This window comes from Ylistrum balloti, unplaced genomic scaffold, assembly GCF_031769215.1.
Source record: "Ylistrum balloti isolate Yb309-2 unplaced genomic scaffold, AGI_CSIRO_Ybal_v1 Utg369954, whole genome shotgun sequence".
Taxonomy (NCBI): Eukaryota; Metazoa; Mollusca; class Bivalvia; order Pectinida; family Pectinidae; genus Ylistrum; species Ylistrum balloti.
Window position 1 is genome coordinate 1,109,960 of NW_026782055.1, and position 24,829 is coordinate 1,134,788.

The window sequence follows — 24,829 nt, forward strand, 5'->3', positions numbered from 1 at the left end:
ATCAAACTGGTGTTGATGGCGCGATGCCTCGTTTTCAAATCTCAAACGGAAAGTGGGAGTTGCCTCCCATTGAAGAGCTAATAAAGCTAAGGGTGGTATCATATTTCTGTATATAGCTTTAAACGAAAGCCAATATCATATTCAGCGCATTTTTCATGTCAGCATCGAACTTTCACCTTCAGATACGAAACGTACCAGAAACAGATTTTTTTTTCAAATGTTTCACGCAGAATTTTTATATTGCATTTCAAGTGAGCACTAGCTAAATGATAAAGGAAAATGGCTTTGGCCACTTTATTAGCCCACGTCTTCTGTGCTACTTATCACCATAGAAATTAAAATGATCTTTTCAAAAAGATATAACGAGAAAATAATCCTGAGAAATAATGTCATGCGAAGACATAAATATACATTCATGTCTTTAAATGGAGATACGTATTGTTGAAAGGAACATTTTTGATTGACAAGTGATTAGATTTAAGAGAAAGAGTGAACTTTTATAAACTATTTCTATAAAAGAGCTTTTATTATTATTATTATGAAATTCGTAACGGTCCGTTAACACATACAAGGTCATTAGGGCCATCAACCGGTTATCATAAAACAGCTGAATATACTCTGAAATGTATAAGACATTCCGTCTTTGGTGCCCCTACCTGTTGAAGCGGTTTTCGCCGCTGAACAAGGCATACCTTGAAAAAATTCTATTTATATACACAAGCGCTATTGACGTGTATCTATAGCACGGAATGAAAGTAGAAAGTGGCTGTTCGTAAAATATCAAGAAACGCTACAGGATTCAAATCCTCTGTAGATTTTTTTTATCTTCAAAAAGTTTATCAATTTTGGTAGAGTCACGTTGCCATAAATTATATACCAATCATGGCATCGAGAGTAAGATATGGAAAAAACAGCTTATCATTGTCATAACACCCGAGAGTAAGATATAGAAAATATGCTTATTGTCATAACACCCGAGACTAAGATATAGAATATAGACTTATCATTGTCATAACACCCGAGAGTAAGATATAGAATATAGACTTATCATTGTCATAACACCCGAGAGTGAGATATAGAATATACGCTTATCATTGTCATAACATCCGAGAGTAAGATATAGAATATACGCTTATCATTGTCATAACACTCGAGAGTAAGATATAGTATATACGCTTATCATTGTCATAACAGCCGAGAGTAAGATATCGAAAATAGGCTTGTCATTGTCATAACACCCGAGACTAAGATATAGAATATACGCTTATCATTGTCATAACACCCGAGACTAAGATACAGAATATACGCTTATCATTGTCATAACACCCGAGAGTAAGATATAGAATATACGCTTGTCATTGTCATAACACCCGAGAGTGAGATATAGAATATACGCTTATCATTGTCATAACACCCGAGACTAAGATATAGAAAATAGGCTTGTCATTGTCATAACACCCGAGAGTAAGATACAGAATATACGCTTAACATTGTCATAACACCCGAGACTAAGATATAGAAAATAGGCTGATTATTGTCATAACACCCGAGAGTAAGATATAGAATATACGCTTATCATTGTCATAACACCCGAGAGTGAGATATAGAATATACGCTTATCATTGTCATAACACCCGAGAGTGAGATATAGAATATACGCTTATCATTGTCATAACACCCGAGACTAAGATATAGAATATACGCTTATCATTGTCATAACACCCGAGAGTGAGATATAGAATATACGCTTATCATTGTCATAACACCCGAGACTAAGATATAGAAAATAGGCTTGTCATTGTCATAACACCCGAGACTAAGATATAGAATATAGACTTATCATTGTCATAACACCCGAGAGTAAGATACAGAATATACGCTTGTCATTGTCATAACACCCGAGAGTGAGATATAGAATATGCGCTTATCATTGTCATAACACCCGAGACTAAGATATAGAAAATAGGCTTGTCATTGTCATAACACCCGAGAGTAAGATACAGAATATACGCTTATCATTGTCATAACACCCGAGACTAAGATATAGAATATAGACTTATCATTGTCATAACACCCGAGAGTAAGATATAGAATATAGACTTATCATTGTCATAACACCCGAGACTAAGATATAGAATATAGACTTATCATTGTCATAACACCCGAGAGTGAGATATAGAATATACGCTTATCATTGTCATAACACCCGAGAGTGAGATATAGAATATACGCTTATCATTGTCATAACACCCGAGACTAAGATATAGAAAATAGGCTTGTCATTGTCATAACACCCGAGAGTGAGATATAGAATATACGCTTATCATTGTCATAACACCCGAGACTAAGATATAGAATATACGCTTATCATTGTCATAACACCCGAGAGTGAGATATAGAATATACGCTTATCATTGTCATAACACCCGAGACTAAGATAAAGAAAATAGGCTTGTCATTGTCATAACACCCGAGACTAAGATATAGAATATAGACTTATCATTGTCATAACACCCGAGAGTAAGATACAGAATATACGCTTGTCATTGTCATAACACCCGAGAGTGAGATATAGAATATGCGCTTATCATTGTCATAACACCCGAGACTAAGATATAGAAAATAGGCTTGTCATTGTCATAACACCCGAGAGTAAGATACAGAATATACGCTTATCATTGTCATAACACCCGAGACTAAGATATAGAATATAGACTTATCATTGTCATAACACCCGAGAGTAAGATATAGAATATAGACTTATCATTGTCATAACACCCGAGACTAAGATATAGAATATAGACTTATCATTGTCATAACACCCGAGAGTGAGATATAGAATATACGCTTATCATTGTCATAACACCCGAGACTAAGATATAGAAAATAGGCTTGTCATTGTCATAACACCCGAGAGTGAGATATAGAATATACGCTTATCATTGTCATAACACCCGAGACTAAGATATAGAATATACGCTTATCATTGTCATAACACCCGAGAGTGAGATATAGAATATACGCTTATCATTGTCATAACACCCGAGACTAAGATATAGAAAATAGGCTTGTCATTGTCATAACACCCGAGACTAAGATATAGAATATAGACTTATCATTGTCATAACACCCGAGAGTAAGATACAGAATATACGCTTGTCATTGTCATAACACCCGAGAGTGAGATATAGAATATGCGCTTATCATTGTCATAACACCCGAGACTAAGATATAGAAAATAGGCTTGTCATTGTCATAACACCCGAGAGTAAGATACAGAATATACGCTTATCATTGTCATAACACCCGAGACTAAGATATAGAATATAGACTTATCATTGTCATAACACCCGAGAGTAAGATATAGAATATAGACTTATCATTGTCATAACACCCGAGAGTAAGATATAGAATATACGCTTATCATTGTCATAACACCCGAGACTAAGATATAGAATATAGACTTATCATTGTCATAACACCCGAGAGTAAGATATAGAAAATGAGATAGAGATAAGGAGGAAGATTTGACACCTTGTTAGAAATACTGGTAATTAATCGATCCATTTGTGAGTTTTTATTCTAAACTTAGGGTAACGTTTGTATTAATAAGAATGTAAAGATTCGTCAAAGTGATGAACACAGAAACACGTCAAATCTTAGAGTACGATGGCAAAGATCATACGAGGTACGATTTTAGCATATTTGCAGTTTTAACGCATTATTTGTTTTTAAATATTTTTTCAACGATTTAGCATTTTTGAGAGTATTATGTTATGTTTTTTTTTTAATTTCGATCGTAGACGACATTTGAAGACGATAGATAGGTTGTCTGGTGTTTCAAATGTCTTCGGTATTAATTTCACGATAATAGATAATTGGAAATATATGGCACAGTCCCATTCCTTAAAGTATAAACAGAGATTATTTACGAAGTTGTTGTGTTTGTATAGTGTGTCCCAATCGGGTTCTTTTACGTGTAGATCAGGTCGTGTATATATTGGTAACCATATGACTATTCGTCCTGCATCAAATTGGATTTTTTTCACGATTGGATGAACATTAATCCAACAATTGTCCTATAACTCACCAATGTAACCTAATGCAATATAGTACCCGTATATGTCTATATGTTTAGTGTGTCTGTTAAGAATTTATTTCAATCTACGTAATGTTGCTGTATATTATGGTACCCATTTAATAGTTTCATCTACAAGTTCATTTCAAGTGAAATAGTGAACACGTATCTAACCCTGTGAAGAAAGCTAACAATGCTTGGTCTCATCTTAAGGATTTTTCGGCAACTCACCAAATATATGTTTATCCTGTTATTTAAACCCTTGATTCACCGAATATCGAATATGTTAGTTAACGTGACGTCAAAATACTTGAACGTGTACAACGTAGAGCCAATAGATCTATTGAATGGGCTAGATCTGGAGATTCCGAGGAAACACTCTCAGAATAAACCATGGAATGGTCCAAACCTAGCGGAAAGGATATGACGGAAGGAATGATCCAATATACCAATACTGGAAGAACGAGAGAGGACGGTCAAAACTGTTGAAAATTTGAATGAATGAAAATTAAGAAAAATGAGACGGTTAATGTTTTTAAATGAACATCATTAAAATGACTTGACTTTTAATATAAAATTATCACATACTTTAGTTGTGTACAATATGTAAAACAAGAACTGTCCGTGACTTTTATCAACATTCGGCTTGTTTTGTCTTATTCCGACTGCTACCAATTGGTTTCCGATGGTGTACTGGCACTTTTTCCGCTTTCTCCAGAACTTCCGCCATGATCCTTTGTTCCTCCCCTGTGTAGGGCGTCGCTCCTGGAGTGAGATCTTTGTTAAACATATTCTCGGATCCATCGCTGTCGGCATCGCTTTCGGCGCTGTCGGCATCGCTGTCGGCCGATTTGGGTGCTGATGTGCTACACCCCATTCGACACCTTGGTATCTAAGGCCCAATCATTGCTACTTGTGACGTCATAGTTAACTGAACGTCATGGTCAGACAACACGTGATCAATATTTACAAAGATTTGTCTTTGCTTATATTTGTCCTCATGGGCACATCAACAAAAAATTGACATCCTTCTGTCAAATTTCGTCAAACCATAAGGCTTACGATTTCGCACACGTTCTCGTGCTTTCCCCATGCCTATCTTACAAAGAAAGTGTTAAATTTGGTTATTTTAAGAAGAAAGAAGAACAGATTGTGATTTGAAATGATACGGATACAATTATTCCACAATAATCTTTAGCTTCAAGCTTGATAGCAATTTCGTTTGAATGCAAAATAGAGTACATAAATATTCTTGGTTTGGTGTTTAACGTTGTCTAAATGATAGATGTACAAGAAATGCATTTTTGAGCCATTCGGCGTATGAATAAAAGATGTAATGGTGAAATCAACGCCTCGGGATTTCATTAATCCGACAAAATCTTTAAATGTAACATATATCTATTGCCAATAACATATAATTTTAAGTAAATTATTGCGCAGATATGTACCTTAAACATGGAGGCTACTGAGGCGCGAATACTACTGCAGATATAACGAACACGATAAAAACAAATGACGGCAAGTTCATGCCTTTGATAAATCTGTTCCGCAAATGTGAGTTGATTTATAGGAATTAAGTTGTCTGCCTGTTCGTGCAGGTTCTTTTCTTTACGTTTTTCATCCTACCACTTCCTGTTGATTGAGCTGTCATCACCAGAAAATACAGCTGGGAAAACATTCACAAGTGCATGAGTATTTTTCTGGTGCGGAAATTAATTATTTTGCAAGTTATCGCACGTGTTAAATGGGTCGATCCTCGTGCTTTTCTCTCAGCATTGTAATGTGTAATGGTGTATCTTGTCAAGTCTTTCTGAGAAACTGTCTTTGGTTTTACTCGCATGGGTAACTACCACCATCTACGTGGGGCGAGTTTTACCTACAACCTGAAAGACGATGAAGGTTTAGATAACTTGTAAAAAAGGCAGGCGGACACTCAGCTCACTTACCGGTGTCGGTAACACTGTAATGGGTTAGATCCCTCAAAGAGTAAGAGCATACTCACGTCTGTGACTGCCATATATGGATGTGAGTTGTGTAATCAATATACTTATAAAGTGATTGACCAAGTAAATGTAACTCTGAGATACTATGGCAGGCGATGTGTTGGCCTCCCGCGAAGATCGTCCACCACGGTTACCTCGCAGTGCATGGGTCTGATGGATCTATGGAGTGTAGTGGAAGATAGAAAACTGAACTTTTAGAATAAACTTGTGTAAACGGTGATATGTCATTTGTGTGGTATTCATAATTATGCTGTTTGGTTCCTCGCTTAAACAGACAATGGTTTATCAAGTAATGAAAATAATCTGCATGTGAACATTTTGGAGCCGTTTGTCTCCACGTGTACAGTTTGGAGCCGTTTGTCTCCACGTGTACAGTTTGGAGCCGTTTGTCTCCACGTGTACAGTTTGGAGCCGTTTGTCTCCACGTGTACAGTTTGGAGCCGTTTGCCTCCACGTGTACAGTTTGGAGCCGTTTGCCTCCATGTGCACAGTTTGGAACCGTTTGACGTGTACAGTTTGGAGCCGTTTGCGTCCACGTGTACAGTTTGGAGCCGTTTGCCTCCACGGGTACAGTTTGAAGCCGTTTGCCTCCACGTGTACAGTTTGGAAACAAACCGCAAATAAACTAATTGTCAGATAACTTATATGTTAATGCTATAATTTACGATAGCAAATAAAAATATAAGAATATCTTAATATCTTAAAGACATTTTAAGAGTAGAAAGGGTCTCAAAATACATGTAATCTGACATGTTTTCATTATACATATATGTTTGACCTAATGAAACCTGATATTGTTTAGAGGTCGGACGTTCAGACAGGTTCTCTCACAGTCATCATTAACTCATTGTTAATTGTTTTCTAAATGTTTAAGTAGTCCACGTAATAAAGTCAATTTTCCCAACTGATCTTAATCAACTGTATGAAGATGATGTTTATGTAAATGAGCAGAGGTAGATGAATGTGAAATGATAGACTGCACAAATATTCTGATCTGTGAAATCCAGGTTGGGAAGTTATGTTGTCTTTTTATCGACATGGAACGGCCATTCGATAATATATAGAGGAATTGTGTAGGGAACAAAATTATTGTAAATGGGGTTAATGGAAAAGTATTTGATGTAAGTTTAATATGTATCGTGATATTAAATCTAGAATAGTGATGAAGGAAAACGAGGAAATCTCCTTTTACACGTGGTTTTAGACATCTGTAGAATTTTTTATATTTGAACGATTTGGAATATTTCATAATAACAGGACTAATTTGTATATATGTAAATCAAAATCTTTATACTGCTATGTACAGATGGCACTGTCCTCTTTTCAGATCTTAAAATCAACAACTGCTGCTCAATATTTTTCATTTTATTGTGGAAGATGGAGGCTTAAAGTCAATGTGCGAAAGACAAGAGCAATGATTCTCAATATGCCAAAAAGATAGGGTTCTGACAAGACATCACATAGATAGGGTTCTGACAAGATATCACATAGATAGGGTTCTGGCAAGACATCACATAGATAGGGTTCTGACAAGACATCACATAGATAGGGTTCTGACAAGACATCACATAGATAGGGTTCTGACAAGACATCACATAGATAGGGTTCTGACAAGACATCACATAGATAGGGTTCTGACAAGACATCACATAGATAGGGTTCTGACAAGACATCACATAGATAGGGTTCTGACAAGACATCACATAGATAGGGTTCTGACAAGACATCACATAGATAGGGTTCTGACAAGATATCACATAGACAGGGATCTGACAAGACATCACATAGATAGGGTTCTGACGAGACATCACATAGACAACACATAGACAGGGTCCTGACAAGATATCACATAGACAGGGATCTGACAGGACATCACATAGACAGGGTTCTGACAAGACATCACATAGATAGGGTTCTGACAAGATATCACATAGATAGGGTTCTGGCAAGACATCACATAGATAGGGTTCTGACAAGACATCACATAGATAGGGTTCTGACAAGACATCACATAGATAGGGTTCTGACAAGACATCACATAGATAGGGTTCTGACAAGATGTCACATAGATAGGGTTCTGACAAGACATCACATAGATAGGGTTCTGACAAGACATCACATAGATAGGGTTCTGACAAGACATCACATAGATAGGGTTCTGACAAGACATCACATAGATAGGGTTCTGTCACATAGAGAGGGTTCTTACAAGACATCACATAGACAGGGTTCTGACAAGACATCACATGGATAGGGTTCTGACAAGACATCACATAGATAGGGTTCTGACAAGACATCACATAGATAGAGTTCTTACAAGACATCACATAGACAGGGTTCTGACAAGACATCACATAGATAGGGTTCTGACAAGATATCACATGGATAGGGTTCTGACAAGACATCACATAGATAGGGTTCTGACAAGATGTCACATAGATAGGGTTCTGACAAGACATCACATAGATAGGGTTCTGACAAGACATCACATAGATAGGGTTCTGACAAGACATCACATAGATAGGGTTCTGACAAGACAGTGACAAGAGTCACATAGACAGGGTTCTGACAAGATATCACATAGACCAGGAATCATTTTGACAAGACATACATAGTTGTTCACATAGACAGGGTTCTGACAAGACATCACATAGATAGGGTTCTGACAAGATATCACATGGATAGGGTTCTGACAAGACATCACATAGATAGGGTTCTGACAAGACATCACATAGATTTTCTGTGTAATAACTCTACCTTACTACTGTAAGTCTCTTCTGTGTAATAACTCTACCTTACTACTGTAAGTCTGTTCTGTGTAATAACTCTACCTTACTAATGTAAGTCTCTTCTGTGTAATAAACTCTACCTTACCTTACTACTGTAAGTCTGTTCTGTGTAATAACTCTACCTTACTACTGTAAGTCTGTTCTTCTGTGTAATAACTCTACCTTACTACTGTAAGTCTGTTCTGTGTAATAACTCTACCTTACTACTGTAAGTCTGTTCTGTGTAATAACTCTACCTTACTACTGTAAGTCTGTTCTTCTGTGTAATAACTCTACCTTACTACTGTAAGTCTGTTCTTCTGTGTAATAACTCTACCTTACTACTGTAAGTCTGTTCTTCTGTGTAATAACTCTACCTTACTACTGTAAGTCTGTTCTTCTGTGTAATAACTCTTCCTTACTACTGTAAGTCTGTTCTGTGTAGTAACTCTACCTTACTACTGTAAGTCTGTTCTGTGTAGTAACTCTACCTTACTACTGTAAGTCTGTTCTTCTGTGTAATAACTCTACCTTACTACTGTAAGTCTGTTCTGTGTAATAACTCTACCTTACTACTGTAAGTCTGTTCTGTGTAATAACTCTACCTTACTACTGTAAGTCTGTTCTGTGTAATAACTCTACCTTACTACTGTAAGTCTGTTCTGTGTAATAACTCTACCTTACTACTGTAAGTCTGTTCTGTGTAATAACTCTACCTTACTACTGTAAGTCTGTTCTGTGTAATAACTCTACCTTACTACTGTAAGTCTGTTCTTCTGTGTAATAACTCTACCTTACTACTGTAAGTCTGTTCTGTGTAATAACTCTACCTTACTACTGTAAGTCTGTTCTGTGTAATAACTCTACCTTACTACTGTAAGTCTGTTCTGTGTAATAACTCTACCTACTACTGTAACTGTAAGTCTGTTCTGTGTAATAACTCTACCTTACTACTGTAAGTCTGTTCTGTGTAATAACTCTACCTTACTACTGTAAGTCTCTTCTGTGTAATAACTCTACCTTACTACTGTAAGTCTCTTCTGTGTAATAACTCTACCTTACTACTGTAAGTCTGTTCTGTGTAATAACTCTACCTTACTACTGTAAGTCTGTTCTGTGTAATAACTCTACCTTACTACTGTAAGTCTGTTCTGTGTAATAACTCTACCTTACTACTGTAAGTCTGTTCTGTGTAATAACTCTACCTTACTACTGTAAGTCTGTTCTGTGTAATAACTCTACTACTGTAAGTCTGTTCTGTGTAATAACTCTACCTTACTACTGTAAGTCTGTTCTGTGTAATAAACCTAACTATAACTCTACCTTACTACTGTAAGTCTGTTCTTCTGTGTAATAACTCTACCTTACTACTGTAAGTCTGTTCTGTGTAATAACTCTACCTTACTACTGTAAGTCTGTTCTTCCATGTAATAACTCTACCTTACTACTGTAAGTCTGTTCTGTGTAATAACTCTACCTTACTACTGTAAGTCTGTTCTGTGTAATAACTCTACCTTACTACTGTAAGTCTGTTCTGTGTAATAACTCTACCTTACTACTGTAAGTCTGTTCTGTGTAATAACTCTACCTTACTACTGTAAGTCTGTTCTGTGTAATAACTCTACCTTACTACTGTAAGTCTGTTCTGTGTAATAACTCTACCTTACTACTGTAAGTCTGTTCTGTGTAATAACTCTACCTTACTACTGTAAGTCTGTTCTGTGTAATAACTCTACCTTACTACTGTAAGTCTGTTCTGTGTAATAACTCTACCTTACTACTGTAAGTCTGTTCTGTGTAATAACTCTACCTTACTACTGTAAGTCTGTTCTGTGTAATAACTCTACCTTACTACTGTAAGTCTGTTCTGTGTAATAACTCTACCTTACTACTGTAAGTCTGTTCTGTGTAATAACTCTACCTTACTACTGTAAGTCTGTTCTGTGTAATAACTCTACCTTACTACTGTAAGTCTCTTCTGTGTAATAACTCTACCTTACTACTGTAAGTCTGTTCTGTGTAATAACTCTACCTTACTACTGTAAGTCTGTTCTTCTGTGTAATAACTCTACCTTACTACTGTAAGTCTGTTCTTCTGTGTAATAACTCTACCTTACTACTGTAAGTCTGTTCTGTGTAATAACTCTACCTTACTACTGTACTGTAAGTCTGTTCTGTGTAATAACTCTACCTTACTACTGTAAGTCTGTTCTGTGTAATAACTCTACCTTACTACTGTAAGTCTCTTCTGTGTAATAACTCTACCTTACTACTGTATGTCTCTTCTGTGTAATAACTCTACCTTACTACTGTAAGTCTGTTCTGTGTAATAACTCTACCTTACTACTGTAAGTCTGTTCTGTGTAATAACTCTACCTTACTACTGTAAGTCTGTTCTGTGTAATAACTCTACCTTACTACTGTAAGTCTGTTCTTCTATGTAAAAACTCTACCTTACTACTGTAAGTCTGTTCTGCTGTGTAATAACTCTACCTTACTACTGTAAGTCTGTTCTGTGTAATAACTCTACCTTACTACTGTAAGTCTGTTCTGTGTAATAACTCTACCTTACTACTGTAAGTCTGTTCTGTGTAATAACTCTACCTTACTACTGTAAGTCTCTTCTGTGTAATAACTCTACCTTACTACTGTAAGTCTCTTCTGTGTAATAACTCTACCTTACTACTGTAAGTCTCTTCTGTGTAATAACTCTACCTTACTACTGTAAGTCTCTTCTGTGTAATAACTCTACCTTACTACTGTAAGTCTGTTCTGTGTAATAACTCTACCTTACTACTGTAAGTCTGTTCTGTGTAATAACTCTACCTTACTACTGTAAGTTGTTCTGTGTAATAACTCTACCTTACTACTGTAAGTCTGTTCTGTGTAATAACTCTACCTTACTACTGTAAGTCTGTTCTTCTGTGTAATAACTCTACCTTACTACTGTAAGTCTGTTCTGTGTAATAACTCTACCTTACTACTGTAAGTCTGTTCTGTGTAATAACTCTACCTTACTACTGTAAGTCTGTTCTGTGTAATAACTCTACCTTACTACTGTAAGTCTGTTCTGTGTAATAACTCTACCTTACTACTGTAAGTCTGTTCTGTGTAATAACTCTACCTTACTACTGTAAGTCTGTTCTGTGTAATAACTCTACCTTACTACTGTAAGTCTGTTCTGTGTAATAACTCTACCTTACTACTGTAAGTCTGTTCTGTGTAATAACTCTACCTTACTACTGTAAGTCTGTTCTGTGTAATAACTCTACCTTACTACTGTAAGTCTGTTCTGTGTAATAACTCTACCTTACTACTGTAAGTCTGTTCTGTGTAATAACTCTACCTTACTACTGTAAGTCTGTTCTGTGTAATAACTCTACCTTACTACTGTAAGTCTCTTCTGTGTAATAACTCTACCTTACTACTGTAAGTCTCTTCTGTGTAATAACTCTACCTTACTACTGTAAGTCTGTTCTGTGTAATAACTCTACCTTACTACTGTAAGTCTCTTCCATGTAATAACTCTACCTTACTACTGTAAGTCTGTTCTGTGTAATAACTCTACCTTACTACTGTAAGTCTGTTCTGTGTAATAACTCTACCTTACTACTGTAAGTCTGTTCTGTGTAATAACTCTACCTTACTACTGTAAGTCTGTTCTGTGTAATAACTCTACCTTACTACTGTAAGTCTGTTCTGTGTAATAACTCTACCTTACTACTGTAAGTCTGTTCTGTGTAATACCTCTACCTTACTACTGTAAGTCTGTTCTGTGTAATAACTCTACCTTACTACTGTAAGTCTGTTCTGTGTAATAACTCTACCTTACTACTGTAAGTCTCTTCTGTGTAATAACTCTACCTTACTACTGTAAGTCTGTTCTGTGTAATAACTCTACCTTACTACTGTAAGTCTGTTCTGTGTAATAACTCTACCTTACTACTGTAAGTCTGTTCTGTGTAATAACTCTACCTTACTACTGTAAGTCTGTTCTGTGTAATAACTCTACCTTACTACTGTAAGTCTGTTCTGTGTAATAACTCTACCTTACTACTGTAAGTCTGTTCTGTGTAATAACTCTACCTTACTACTGTAAGTCTACCTTACTTGTAAGTCTGTTCTGTAATAACTCTACCTTACTACTGTAAGTCTGTTCTGTGTAATAACTCTACCTTACTACTGTAAGTCTCTTCTGTGTAATAACACTCTACCTTACTACTGTAAGTCTGTTCTGTGTAATAACTCTACCTTACTACTGTAAGTCTGTTCTGTGTAATAACTCTACCTTACTACTGTAAGTCTCTTCTGTGTAATAACTCTACCTTACTACTGTAAGTCTGTTCTGTGTAATAACTCTACCTTACTACTGTAAAAGAAGTAAAGCAGGGTGTCCTTTTTCAGCTCTTCTATTAATAATAAACTATTTATTTTACAACAATTGCGAAGCAAGTTTTTCCAACTTATATTAATCACTCTTGTTGGCTCGGATGGAAGAGCGCGAGGGGTCTTATTGTGGGAGGAAACCGGAGTACCGGGAAAAACCCACGTGGTCCAGCAGGTGGCCCCATTCCTTTTCACATCCATTCCGGGAATCGATCCCCGGACGGCTAGGTGAAGGGCGAGTTCGTTACCACTGCACCACCCCACCACCCGACCACCCTCTGCTATTCCCTGACTACCCAAAGACTGATGTCATTTATTCAGTTTATATCAAAGAGGTAGCACTCTTAAGTAAACTGGGCAAGTGGCTTTTGTAAAATGGACAAATCGCTGAAAGAGGATTGATTTCATATTTGCATAAGAAAGGACATCCATACTGATATGGTAGCAACAATAAGGAACGATGCCCCTTCATATGCTACAGTGGAAAGATGGGTGGCTGAATTAAGCATGGCAGGCAGAGCAGAGATAACGCCCGTCCTGGAAGGCCTGTCACTGTTGCAAGCAACCCCAAAAATGTTCAATAGAGTCCGTGATATTTTTATGGCTGACAGGCGGGTTTCAGAGAGATACATTGTCAGTACAGTTGGGATTTCGTAGGAAAGAGTACGTTTCATTCTTACGGAAGATCTTGCGATGAGAAAGATCTCAGCCCGTTGGGTACCAAGACTTCTGACAATTGATCAGAAGGACACCAGGCGGACATTGTCGCCTGCTGATCTGAACCTTTTAGAGATAAATCCTGCTCACTTTCTGCAGAGGTTTGTGACTATGGATGAAATGTGGGCCCATCATTTCACCCAGTAGCAAAACAACAGTCTAAACAATGGAAGGACCCTGGTTCACACCTGGTAAAGGCGGCAAAGACTGATCCATCAGCTGGAAAGGTTATTACCTCGGTGTCTAAGATGCTGATGGTATTCTGATGGTAGATTATCTATAAGGGACACTTCGAAGGCAGTTAAGAGGAATTATTAATCACTGCGGAACTCGGTAAAATGTGTTGTTCCACTAGGACAATGCCCCTGTTTACATGGCTGCCATTGACGATTGTGGCTTTGAATTGATTGAGCATCCGCTTATTCGTCTGAATTCGTAACATCAGACTTTCATCTATTTCCAAAATTTTTTAAAATGCCATTTCCGGTACCTACTTTCGGTCAGATGATGATGTCATACATGTAATGGATGACCATCTGAACGATCAAGAAAAAAAAAACTTCTTTAAAAGTGGTATTGGGGCTCTGAAACATCGCTTGCAAAAGTGTATAGACATTTAAGGGGATGCTGTTTCGTATGAAACACCGGGAGTAAGTGCAAATACAATGAAATGTTGATGTGGTTACAATTCCACATAACGTTTACTGTGACCAAGTTTACTCGTGGGAATCATTAACACTTGTAAAATATTGCTGCTGCCATACGATTATTTATAATGCATGATAGAGGTCACGTGGTAGGAGGGGGCATGGTGCATGCGACGTTATTGTTTTCCTCATCAAAAGAGTCGAAGCAGTCAGGAAAGCCATCGTTGACATTCTCGCATGGAAAACACTTGTTGACGTCACATTTGAAGTACGTGTCGGGACAAACACGGTTATCTGTAATACAAAAACAAAGATACATTTGTGGAAACAGTTCTCGAGGGATAAACACGTGCGATCACATATAACCAATGCAGACACACGTACAATAAGTGCCACGAAATGCACGTCTTCTCTTATACATAAACTACGATTTTCACAGTCAAATATACAGCGGCAGTTAATTCAGAGGAGATCGTGCATGTCGCGACATCCGTTGTATGTTTATTTTGTTTAGAGCGAAACTTGTGCATGTCCCGATGCCGACTCAACGTATGTTTGGTATCGTGTGAAAATCCATACATAATAAAACAAAAAATAACAAGGGTGGGGAAATTTAGAATGAGGTAGGGCCATGGTAAAGTATAAAGCATTTCCCTAATTTCTTACTAATGAACTTTCTCTCACAATTTTCTTCTGTAAGTATCCCCATTCATTCACTTAAACACAAAAATATGGGGCAAGGTGGGAGGGGCAAGATGGAGGGACAAGGGGGAGGGGCGGGATCATTTTACCGTGACCTTGGTAAAGTGAAGCGTTTTACTATTTTTATACTTCATTACTTTTTTCACTATTTTTTTTCTAACCACCGTGATTCATTCATATAAATACAAACACATAAATAACAAGAAAATGTTTGGGGTGGGAGAATTTAGGATAGGACAATGTGGAATGGGCAGAGAGAGGGGAGGGGCAGGGTCAATTCACCATGACCATGGTTAAGTGAAGCATTTCACTATTTTCTTACAAGATATTTTTTCGCCATTTTTATTTTTCAAATCAAACTGATCCAATCATGTAAACACATAAATAACACTAGATGGAAAATATGTCTGGGTTGGGGAAAATTTAGGGCGGGGCAGGGGGGATCGCTTCCACACCCTTGACATATGAATTGGTATTGATGTGTTTAATTGAATTAATCAGGGTGATTACAAAATAATGGTGAAAAAAGTAAGCAAATAGTGTAATGCTTTACCTTACCATGACCATGATGAAGTGAATCTCTCTGTCCTATACTTAATTCCCCACTCTCCGATATATTTTTTGTTATTTGTGTGTTTATATGATTGAATAGTACCTGTTACTCTGTATCAAACTATACAAATGGTATCTTTCAGTCGGAGCACCGTATACACGTACCTCCGTCATTACAGACTGTATACATTGTACCTGTCTCTCGGTCAAGATATACACGTGTCTCCGTCATTACAGACTGTATACATTGTACCTGTCTCTCGATCAAGATATACACGTACCTCCGTCATTACAGACTGTATACATTGTACCTGTCTCTCGATCAAGATATACACGTACCTCCGTCATTACAGACTGTATACATTGTACCTGTCTCTCGATCAAGATATACACGTACCTCCGTCATTACAGACTGTATACATTGTACCTGTCTCTCGATCAAGATATACACGTACCTCCGTCATTACAGACTGTATACATTGTACCTGTCTCTCGATCAAGATATACATGTACCTCCGTCATTACAGACTGTATACATTGTACCTGTCTCTCGATCAAGATATACATGTGTCTCCGTCATTACAGACTGTATACATTGTACCTGTCTCTCGGTGTCAAGATATACACGTACCTCCGTCATTACAGACTGTATACATTGTACCTGTCTCTCGGTCAAGATATACACGTGTCTCCGTCATTACAGACTGTATACATTGTACCTGTCTCTCGGTCAAGATATACACGTGTCTCCGTCATTACAGACTGTGTACATTGTACCTGTCTCTCGGTGTCAAGATATACACGTACCTCCGTCATTACAGACTGTATACATTGTACCTGTCTCTCGGTCAAGATATACATGTGTCTCCGTCATTACAGACTGTATACATTGTACCTGTCTCTCGGTCAAGATATACACGTACCTCCGTTATTACAGACTGTATACATTGTACCTGTCTCTCGGTCAAGATATACATGTGTCTCCGTCATTACAGACTGTATACATTGTACCTGTCTCTCGGTCAAGATATACATGTGTCTCCGTCATTACAGACTGTATACATTGTACTTGTCTTTCGGTCAAGATATACACGTGTCGTGTCTCCGTCATTACTAACTATATATATATATATACATTGTACCTGTCTTTCGGTGTCAAGATTTACACGTGTCTCCGTCATCACTAACTCTATACATTGTACCTGTCTGGTGGTGTCTGTTTATACACGTGTCTCCGTCATTACTAACTATATACATTGTACCTGTCTCTCGGTGTCTGTTTATACACGTGTCAATATCATAAATAAATATGTAAACTTCATTTATTTTACAATGACGGAAAAAGTTTGTTCAACTATTAGTCGGTTTTGTTGGCCCTCATGGAAGCGTGCGAGGGGTGTTACTGTGAAATTCGAGTGCGTTACCACTGCGCCTTCTGCACATTCAACCTGTCAGTCAGCGTATGGTCATACAAGTGTCACCATAGTCGGTTTCGAAACAATTTCTAGCTCAGCGACTGGTGTACTCACCACAGAGAGAAGGAAATTCATCTTCACCCCCGGAACAGTCCGGATCCCCGTCACATGCCCAGCCGTTAGGAATACAGCCAGAATTACAGGCAAATTCGGACCGCTCACAGCTCACAGAACGCTTGACTGCTGAAGGAAAGAGGAACTGAATCAATCATCACCTTATGTGATACAGTTAAACATTATCTTTGTCGTTGATCAAGTTTATCAATTTGTTACAACTAGAAGGTTATTTTACTGCTTACAATACTATTGTCCTGTATAGGTTTGTATTAAAGCTGCAAATGTCTGCTTATTCAACTAAAAATTTCACGCAGAGAATAGTAACAACATATTGCTCAGTCAGTTAAAAAATCGTTTCTAGAAAATCATGGGTGTTTTTATTGAATTGGGATTTTTAAAAAAAATTATTGGCGAACGTACGGTAACAATGTGTTATATTGATTTCTTCGGTGAACATCACCCTTCTATCTGTCTGTTTGAAAAGGTCATGGCCATTTCGTAACTAAGACCAAAGACCCTTCATATCACACTAACATTAAGACCGGTTAGACATTTTCTTTCACAATAAAGCACCGTAGAGTTTGAAATCAATCTCAGCGGTTGACTCGGTGGTAGTAAAAATCGTTTTTATTCTGTATGGAGGCTACAGAAAACACGTTAGCTTTATGTTAATAATTATTGTTCAACATATATATCTGTCTTATTTTAAAAAAAAAAATTTCTTTTTAATTCCACTTACTTTTCTTAATATGCGCTGTTTGACATAAGCAAAACAATGTAAATGCCGTCATCAACACAGAACTGATCGCTGTGGTGCGGAAAATCCCCGACATTATGATCAAGCAATCCTTTTGACAATGGGAGGGACGTGGTCTCGGCGGGACTGTTTATACCCCTCCGCCGTGGGGAGGTGATGGTAAGTGGAGGGATTTATCAGACCACTATATGACGTATGGTATAACCACATTCCACACTTCATACATATGTTTTCCCCCGAATCACCAGGTGTTTTGAAACCATATGCAAGCTCGTACGATCACAGCCGTACTGCACATTGCCGATACTGATTGGTCCATGCTTTTCTCCGCTACATCTGATTGGTCAGTTCTATGAGCAGATTCGACGTGGTTAATTTGGTTTGCGTCATTGTGTACTGCTGGGGTCATTGACATTTTAGCCATTTTAACATTTAACAGATTGAAATACAGATTGAAACACAACATAAACAATATCAGTTGAACATATAGACGTGTACAGGATTTCCTGTCAGTAGTCAGCACATGCCGCTGCCAAACAGAAAACGAAAGAATTAAAAAAAACAAACAAACAATGTGGTTTATTAATGTTGTAAAACTTTATCGGTGCATATGTTTGTTATATAAATCGTGCAACTGGCATTTCACGTGTTCGAGTGATGAACTCAGATGTCTCCTGTATACTTGTTGTTCGTATTTTAATTCTAGTGGTTTAGATTTTATATCACAAACATTTTATTTGTGTTCTAGAAAATATAACTTTATTTATAAAACTTGTTCTTCATGTTTTAATTGTTTTATCTTAAGTCTCGTAATTTGGTATAGTTTCTATACAAAGATGGTATGCGTTGCACGTGCTGCACCTCTAAAACGTTAATATCCGAGAACGTCTGTCTATCGCCGTCAAACAATTACGACACCACAGGGACCAGTCAAAGTGTCCAGTGTAGAGTCATGAGGGTAACACTCGGTATCCTGTGTATTGTCACAAGGGCCGGTCACAGTAACCTGTGTATTGTCACGAGGACCATCCACGGTAACCTGTGTATTATCACGAGGGCCAGTCACAGAAACCAATCTGTAGTCACGCGAGCCAGTCACAGTAACCTGTGTATAGTCACGAGGGTCAGTCACAGCAACCTGTGTATAGTCACGCGGGCCAGTCACAGTAACCTGTGTATATTCACGAGGACCAGTCACAGTAACTTGTGTGTAGTCATGAGGACCAGTCACAGCAACCTGTGTGTAATCACGAGGGCCAGTCACAGTAACCTGTGTATAGTCACGCGGGCCAATCCCAGTTACCTGTGTATAGTCACGATGGTCAGTTACAGTAACCTGTGTATAGTCACGAGGGCCAGTCACAGCAACCTGTGTATAGTCACGCGGGCCAGTTACAGTAAGCTGTGTATATTCACGAGGGCCAGTCACAGTAACTTGTGTGTAGTCATGAGGACCAGTCACAGCAACCTGTGTGTAATCACGAGGGCCAGTCACAGTAACCTGTGTATAGTCACGAGGGTTTGTCACAGTAACATGTGTATAGTCACGCGGGCCGATCCCAGTTACCTGTGTATAGTCACGAGGGCCAGTCAAAGTAACCTGTGTATAGTCACGAGGGCCAGTCACAGCAACCTGTGTATAGTCACGCGGGCCAGTCACAGTAAGCTGTGTATATTCACGAGGGCCAGTCACAGTAACTTGTGTGTAGTCATGAGGACCAGTCACAGCAACCTGTGTGTAGTCATGAGGACCAGTCACAGTAACCTGTGTGTAGTCACGAGAGCCAGTCACAGTAACCTGTATATAGTCACGAGGGTCAGTCACAGTAACATGTGTATAGTCACGAGGGCCTGTCATAGTAACCAATCTGTAGTCACGAGGATCAGTCACAGTAACCTGTGTATAGTCACGAGGGTCAGTCACAGCAACCTGTGTATAGTCACGCGGGCCAGTCACAGTAACTTGTGTATATTCACGAGGACCAGTCACAGTAACTTGTGTGTAGTCATGAGGACCAGTCACAGCAACCTGTGTGTAATCACGAGGGCCAGTCACAGTAACCTGTGTATAGTCACGCGGGCCAATCCCAGTTACCTGTGTATAGTCACGATGGTCAGTTACAGTAACCTGTGTATAGTCACGAGGGCCAGTCACAGCAACCTGTGTATAGTCACGCGGGCCAGTTACAGTAAGCTGTGTATATTCACGAGGGCCAGTCACAGTAACTTGTGTGTAGTCATGAGGACCAGTCACAGCAACCTGTGTGTAATCACGAGGGCCAGTCACAGTAACCTGTGTATAGTCACGAGGGTTTGTCACAGTAACATGTGTATAGTCACGCGGGCCAATCCCAGTTACCTGTGTATAGTCACGAGGGCCAGTCAAAGTAACCTGTGTATAGTCACGAGGGCCAGTCACAGCAACCTGTGTATAGTCACGCGGGCCAGTCACAGTAAGCTGTGTATATTCACGAGGGCCAGTCACAGTAACTTGTGTGTAGTCATGAGGACCAGTCACAGCAACCTGTGTGTAGTCATGAGGACCAGTCACAGTAACCTGTGTGTAGTCACGAGAGCCAGTCACAGTAACCTGTATATAGTCACGAGGGTCAGTCACAGTAACATGTGTATAGTCACGAGGGCCTGTCATAGTAACCAATGTGTAGTCACGAGGATCAGTCACAGTAACCTGTGTATAGTCACGAGGGTCAGTCACAGCAACCTGTGTATAGTCACGCGGGCCAGTCACAGTAACTTGTGTATATTCACGAGGACCAGTCACAGTAACTTGTGTGTAGTCATGAGGACCAGTCACAGCAACCTGTGTGTAATCACGAGGGCCAGTCACAGTAACCTGTGTATAGTCACGAGGGTCAGTCACAGTAACATGTGTATAGTCACGAGGGCCTGTCATAGTAACCAATGTGTAGTCACGAGGATCAGTCACAGTAACCTGTGTATAGTCACGAGGGTCAGTCACAGCAACCTGTGTATAGTCACGCGGGCCAGTCACAGTAACTTGTGTATATTCACGAGGACCAGTCACAGTAACTTGTGTGTAGTCATGAGGACCAGTCACAGCAACCTGTGTGTAATCACGAGGGCCAGTCACAGTAACCTGTGTATAGTCACGCGGGCCAATCCCAGTTACCTGTGTATAGTCACGATGGTCAGTTACAGTAACCTGTGTATAGTCACGAGGGCCAGTCAAAGTAACCTGTGTGTAGTCACGAGGGCTAGTCACAGTAACCTGTGTGTAGTCATGAGGACCAGTCACAGTAACCTGTGTATAGTCACGATGTTCAGTCACAGTAACCTGTGTATAGTCACGAGGGCCAGTCACAGTAACCTGTGTATAGTCACGATGGTCAGTCACAGTAACCTGTGTATAGTCACGATGGTCAGTCACAGTAACCTGTGTATAGTCACGAGGGCCAGTCACAGTAACGTGTGTATAGTCACATGTTCCAATTTCAGTAACACATGTATAGCCACAAGGGTCATTCTTAGTAAGCTGTGTTTAGACACGTGGTCCAGGCACACTTACGGGTGTTTATTTACGAGGACCTATCACAGTAACCGATGTAAAGTCACGAGGGCCAGTCACAGTAACCATTGTGTAGTAACGCGGGCCAGTCACAGTGACATGTAACAGTAACAAGTAACAGTAAAAACAACAGACAATTGCTTTCATTTTTTAATTAAATACATAATGTACAATCCGAAAATTGAGAGTTAGTATGCCCGTTAACAGAAAGGCCACAGTTGGACATAGTACAACCCGTCATTTGATTACACCTGAAATCAATATTATAGCGACTGAAATACAAACACACTCGTCCATCGCATCCAGAGTTTTAGCGCAAATACGCAGATCTTTGTACTGTTGAACGGTTCATCTGCTGGTTGGTTTAATGTTAATATACTAAACCTTACGGATGGTATATCGACCAGCAATCTCATAGCAAGCATTTCTTCAACTTACAAATTATTTTAGTATTTTATATGAACATAATAAGCATTCTTTATTTGGTCAGATTGACAACTAATTACACAACTCCAGACTGTTAATTACACCATTAGGTTAAGTCATGTGAATTACAACAACAGAAAAGGTCTTAATATTTCATCATTTTAAATCACATTCCCTCGAAACTAGGTTAATATATTTTATAAATACCCATCTCTCGCCAAACCATAAGTGAAATAAAACTATTCGAAATACGGTAGATACTTCTAAGAAGTCACTTGAAATAATGTCAAGAATTTGATCCTTGATTTTTCTGCACGCACTCTGTATAATAAGACCTTTAGAGTTAGGTCGTTAAAAACCCTGTTTAGGCTACGACTACACGACATACATTTTGAGGATAAAGAACGACAACTCGGGGTAGTAACCATCGAGTGGCAAGGCACATGTAAACTGGTAAGTAAACATGTACAATGTATATATCATCTGAGGATGTAACTTACCGTACCAGAAAATATAGCCAAGTTTGGAGATACATTGTGTATGTTGAAAAATTACTGGTAAATATGATCATGTCGCCCGTGGATATGTCCCACACATACCCATAGGTATACAGAAGTCCCGTGGATATGTCCCACACATACCCAAAGGTATACAGAAGTCCCGGGGATATGTCCCACACATACCCATAGGTGTGGATATGTCCCACACATACCCATAGGTATACAGAATATAGCCAAGTTTGGAGATACATTGTGTCCCACACATACCCATAGGTATAGAGAAGTCCCGGGGATATGTCCCACACATACCCATAGGTATAGACAAGTCCCATGGATATGTCCCACACATACCCATAGGTATAGACAAGTCCCGGGGATATGTCCCACCCATACTGATATAGGTATAGACAAGTCCCGTGGATATGTCCCACACATACCCATAGGTATACAGAAGTCCCGGGGATATGTCCCACACATACCCATAGGTATACAGAAGTCCCGTGGATATGTCCCACACATACCCATAGGTATACAGAAGTCCCGGGGATATGTCCCACACATACTGATATAGGTATAGACAAGTCCCGTGGATTTGTCCCACACGTACCCATAGGTATACAGAAGTCCCGTGGATATGTCCCACACATACCCAAAGGTATACAGAAGTCCCGGGGATATGTCCCACACATACCCATAGGTATACAGAAGTCCCGTGGATATGTCCCACACATACCCATAGGTATACAGAAGTCCCGGGGATATGTCCCACACATACCCATAGGTATAGACAAGTCCCGGGGATATGTCCCACACATACCCATAGGTATAGACAAGTCCCGGGGATATGTCCCACACATACCCATAGGTATAGACAAGTCCCGGGGATATGTCCCACACATACCCATAGGTATAGACAAGTCCCGGGGATATGTCCCACACATACTGATATAGGTATAGACAAGTCCCGTGGATATGTCCCACCCATACTGATAGGTATAGACAAGTCTCGTGAATATGTCCCACACATACCCATGGGTATACAAAAGTCCCCGGGATATGTCCCACACATACCAATAGGTATAGACAAGTCCCATGGATATGTCCCACACATACCCATATGTATAGACAAGTCCCACACATACCCCAGAAGTCCCGTGGATATGTCCCACACATACCCATATGTATAGACAAGTCCCGTGGATATGTCCCACACATACCCATAGGTATACAGAAGTCCAGGGGATATGTCCCACACATACTGATAGGTATAGACAAGTCCCGTGGATATGTCCCACACATACCCATATGTATAGACAAGTCCCGTGGATATGTCCCACACATACCCATAGGTATAGAGAAGTCCCCGTGGATATGTCCCACACATACCCATAGGTATAGACAAGTCCCATTGATATGTCCCACACATACCCATATGTATAGACAAGTCCCGTGGATGTATCCCACCCACACTGATATAGGTATAGACAAGTCCCGTGGATGTGTCCCACACATACCCATATGTATAGACAAGTCCCGTGGATGTGTCCCACACATACCCATATGTATACAGAAGTCCCGTGGATATGTCCCACCCATACTGATAGGTAAAGACAAGTCCCGTGGATATGTCCCACACATACCCATAGATATACAAAAGTCCCGTGGATATGTCCCACACATACCCATAGGTATAGACAAGTCCCGTGGATATGTCCCACCCATCCTGAAATGTATAGACAAGTCCCGTGGATATGTCCCACCCATCCTGATAGGTATAGACAAGTCTCGTGGATATGTCCCACACATACCCATAGGTATAGACAAGTCTCGTGGATATGTCCCACCCATACTCATAGATATACAAAAGTCCCGTGGATATGTCCCACACATACCCATATGTATAGACAAGTCTCGTGGATATGTCCCACCCATACTGATAGGTATAGACAAGTCCCGTGGATATGTCCCACACATACCCATATGTATAGACAAGTCCCGGGGATATGTCCCACCCATACTGATAGGTATAGACAAGTCCCGTGGATATGTCCCACACATACCCATAGATATAGACAAGTCCCGTGGATATGTCCCTCCCATACCCTTAGGTATGGACAAGTCCCGTGGATATGTCCCACCCATACCCTTAGGTATAGACAAGTCCCGTGGATATGCCCCACCCATCCTTATAAATATATACAAATCCCAGGAATA

The 24,829-nt window shown here is 39.3% G+C and overlaps 1 protein-coding gene across 2 annotated transcripts; it reads right to left on the bottom strand.

The window, feature by feature from the left end:
- Positions 1-14,701: 14,701 nt before the first annotated feature.
- On the bottom strand, positions 14,702-18,288 carry LOC132547396 (very low-density lipoprotein receptor-like). 2 transcript variants are annotated; one of them, XM_060211155.1, is made up of 3 exons: positions 18,125-18,288; positions 17,383-17,508; positions 14,702-14,893 (listed from the first exon to the last, which is right to left on the bottom strand). In XM_060211155.1, exons 1-3 carry the CDS (start codon positions 18,216-18,218, stop codon positions 14,742-14,744), a joined length of 372 nt encoding a protein of 123 aa, XP_060067138.1. In that variant the 5' UTR covers positions 18,219-18,288; the 3' UTR covers positions 14,702-14,741. The 2 variants fall into 2 exon arrangements, with proteins under 2 accessions (XP_060067138.1, XP_060067137.1); XM_060211154.1 differs by having other exon boundaries at positions 17,383-17,511; positions 18,125-18,285.
- Between the last annotated feature and the right edge of the window lie 6,541 nt (positions 18,289-24,829).

What these genes read in the sequence shown, in the direction of transcription:
- LOC132547396 (XM_060211154.1), bottom strand. Translation starts at nt 18,218, where the DNA reads ATGTCGGGGATTTTCCGCACCACAGCGATCAGTTCTGTGTTGATGACG. An exon ending in AACAGCGCATATTAAGAAAA is followed by an intron (nt 17,512 to 18,124) that starts GTAAGTGGAATT and finishes TCTTTCCTTCAG; the next exon opens with CAGTCAAGCGTTCTGTGAGC. An exon ending in TGAATTTCCTTCTCTCTGTG is followed by an intron (nt 14,894 to 17,382) that starts GTGAGTACACCA and finishes TTTGTATTACAG; the next exon opens with ATAACCGTGTTTGTCCCGAC.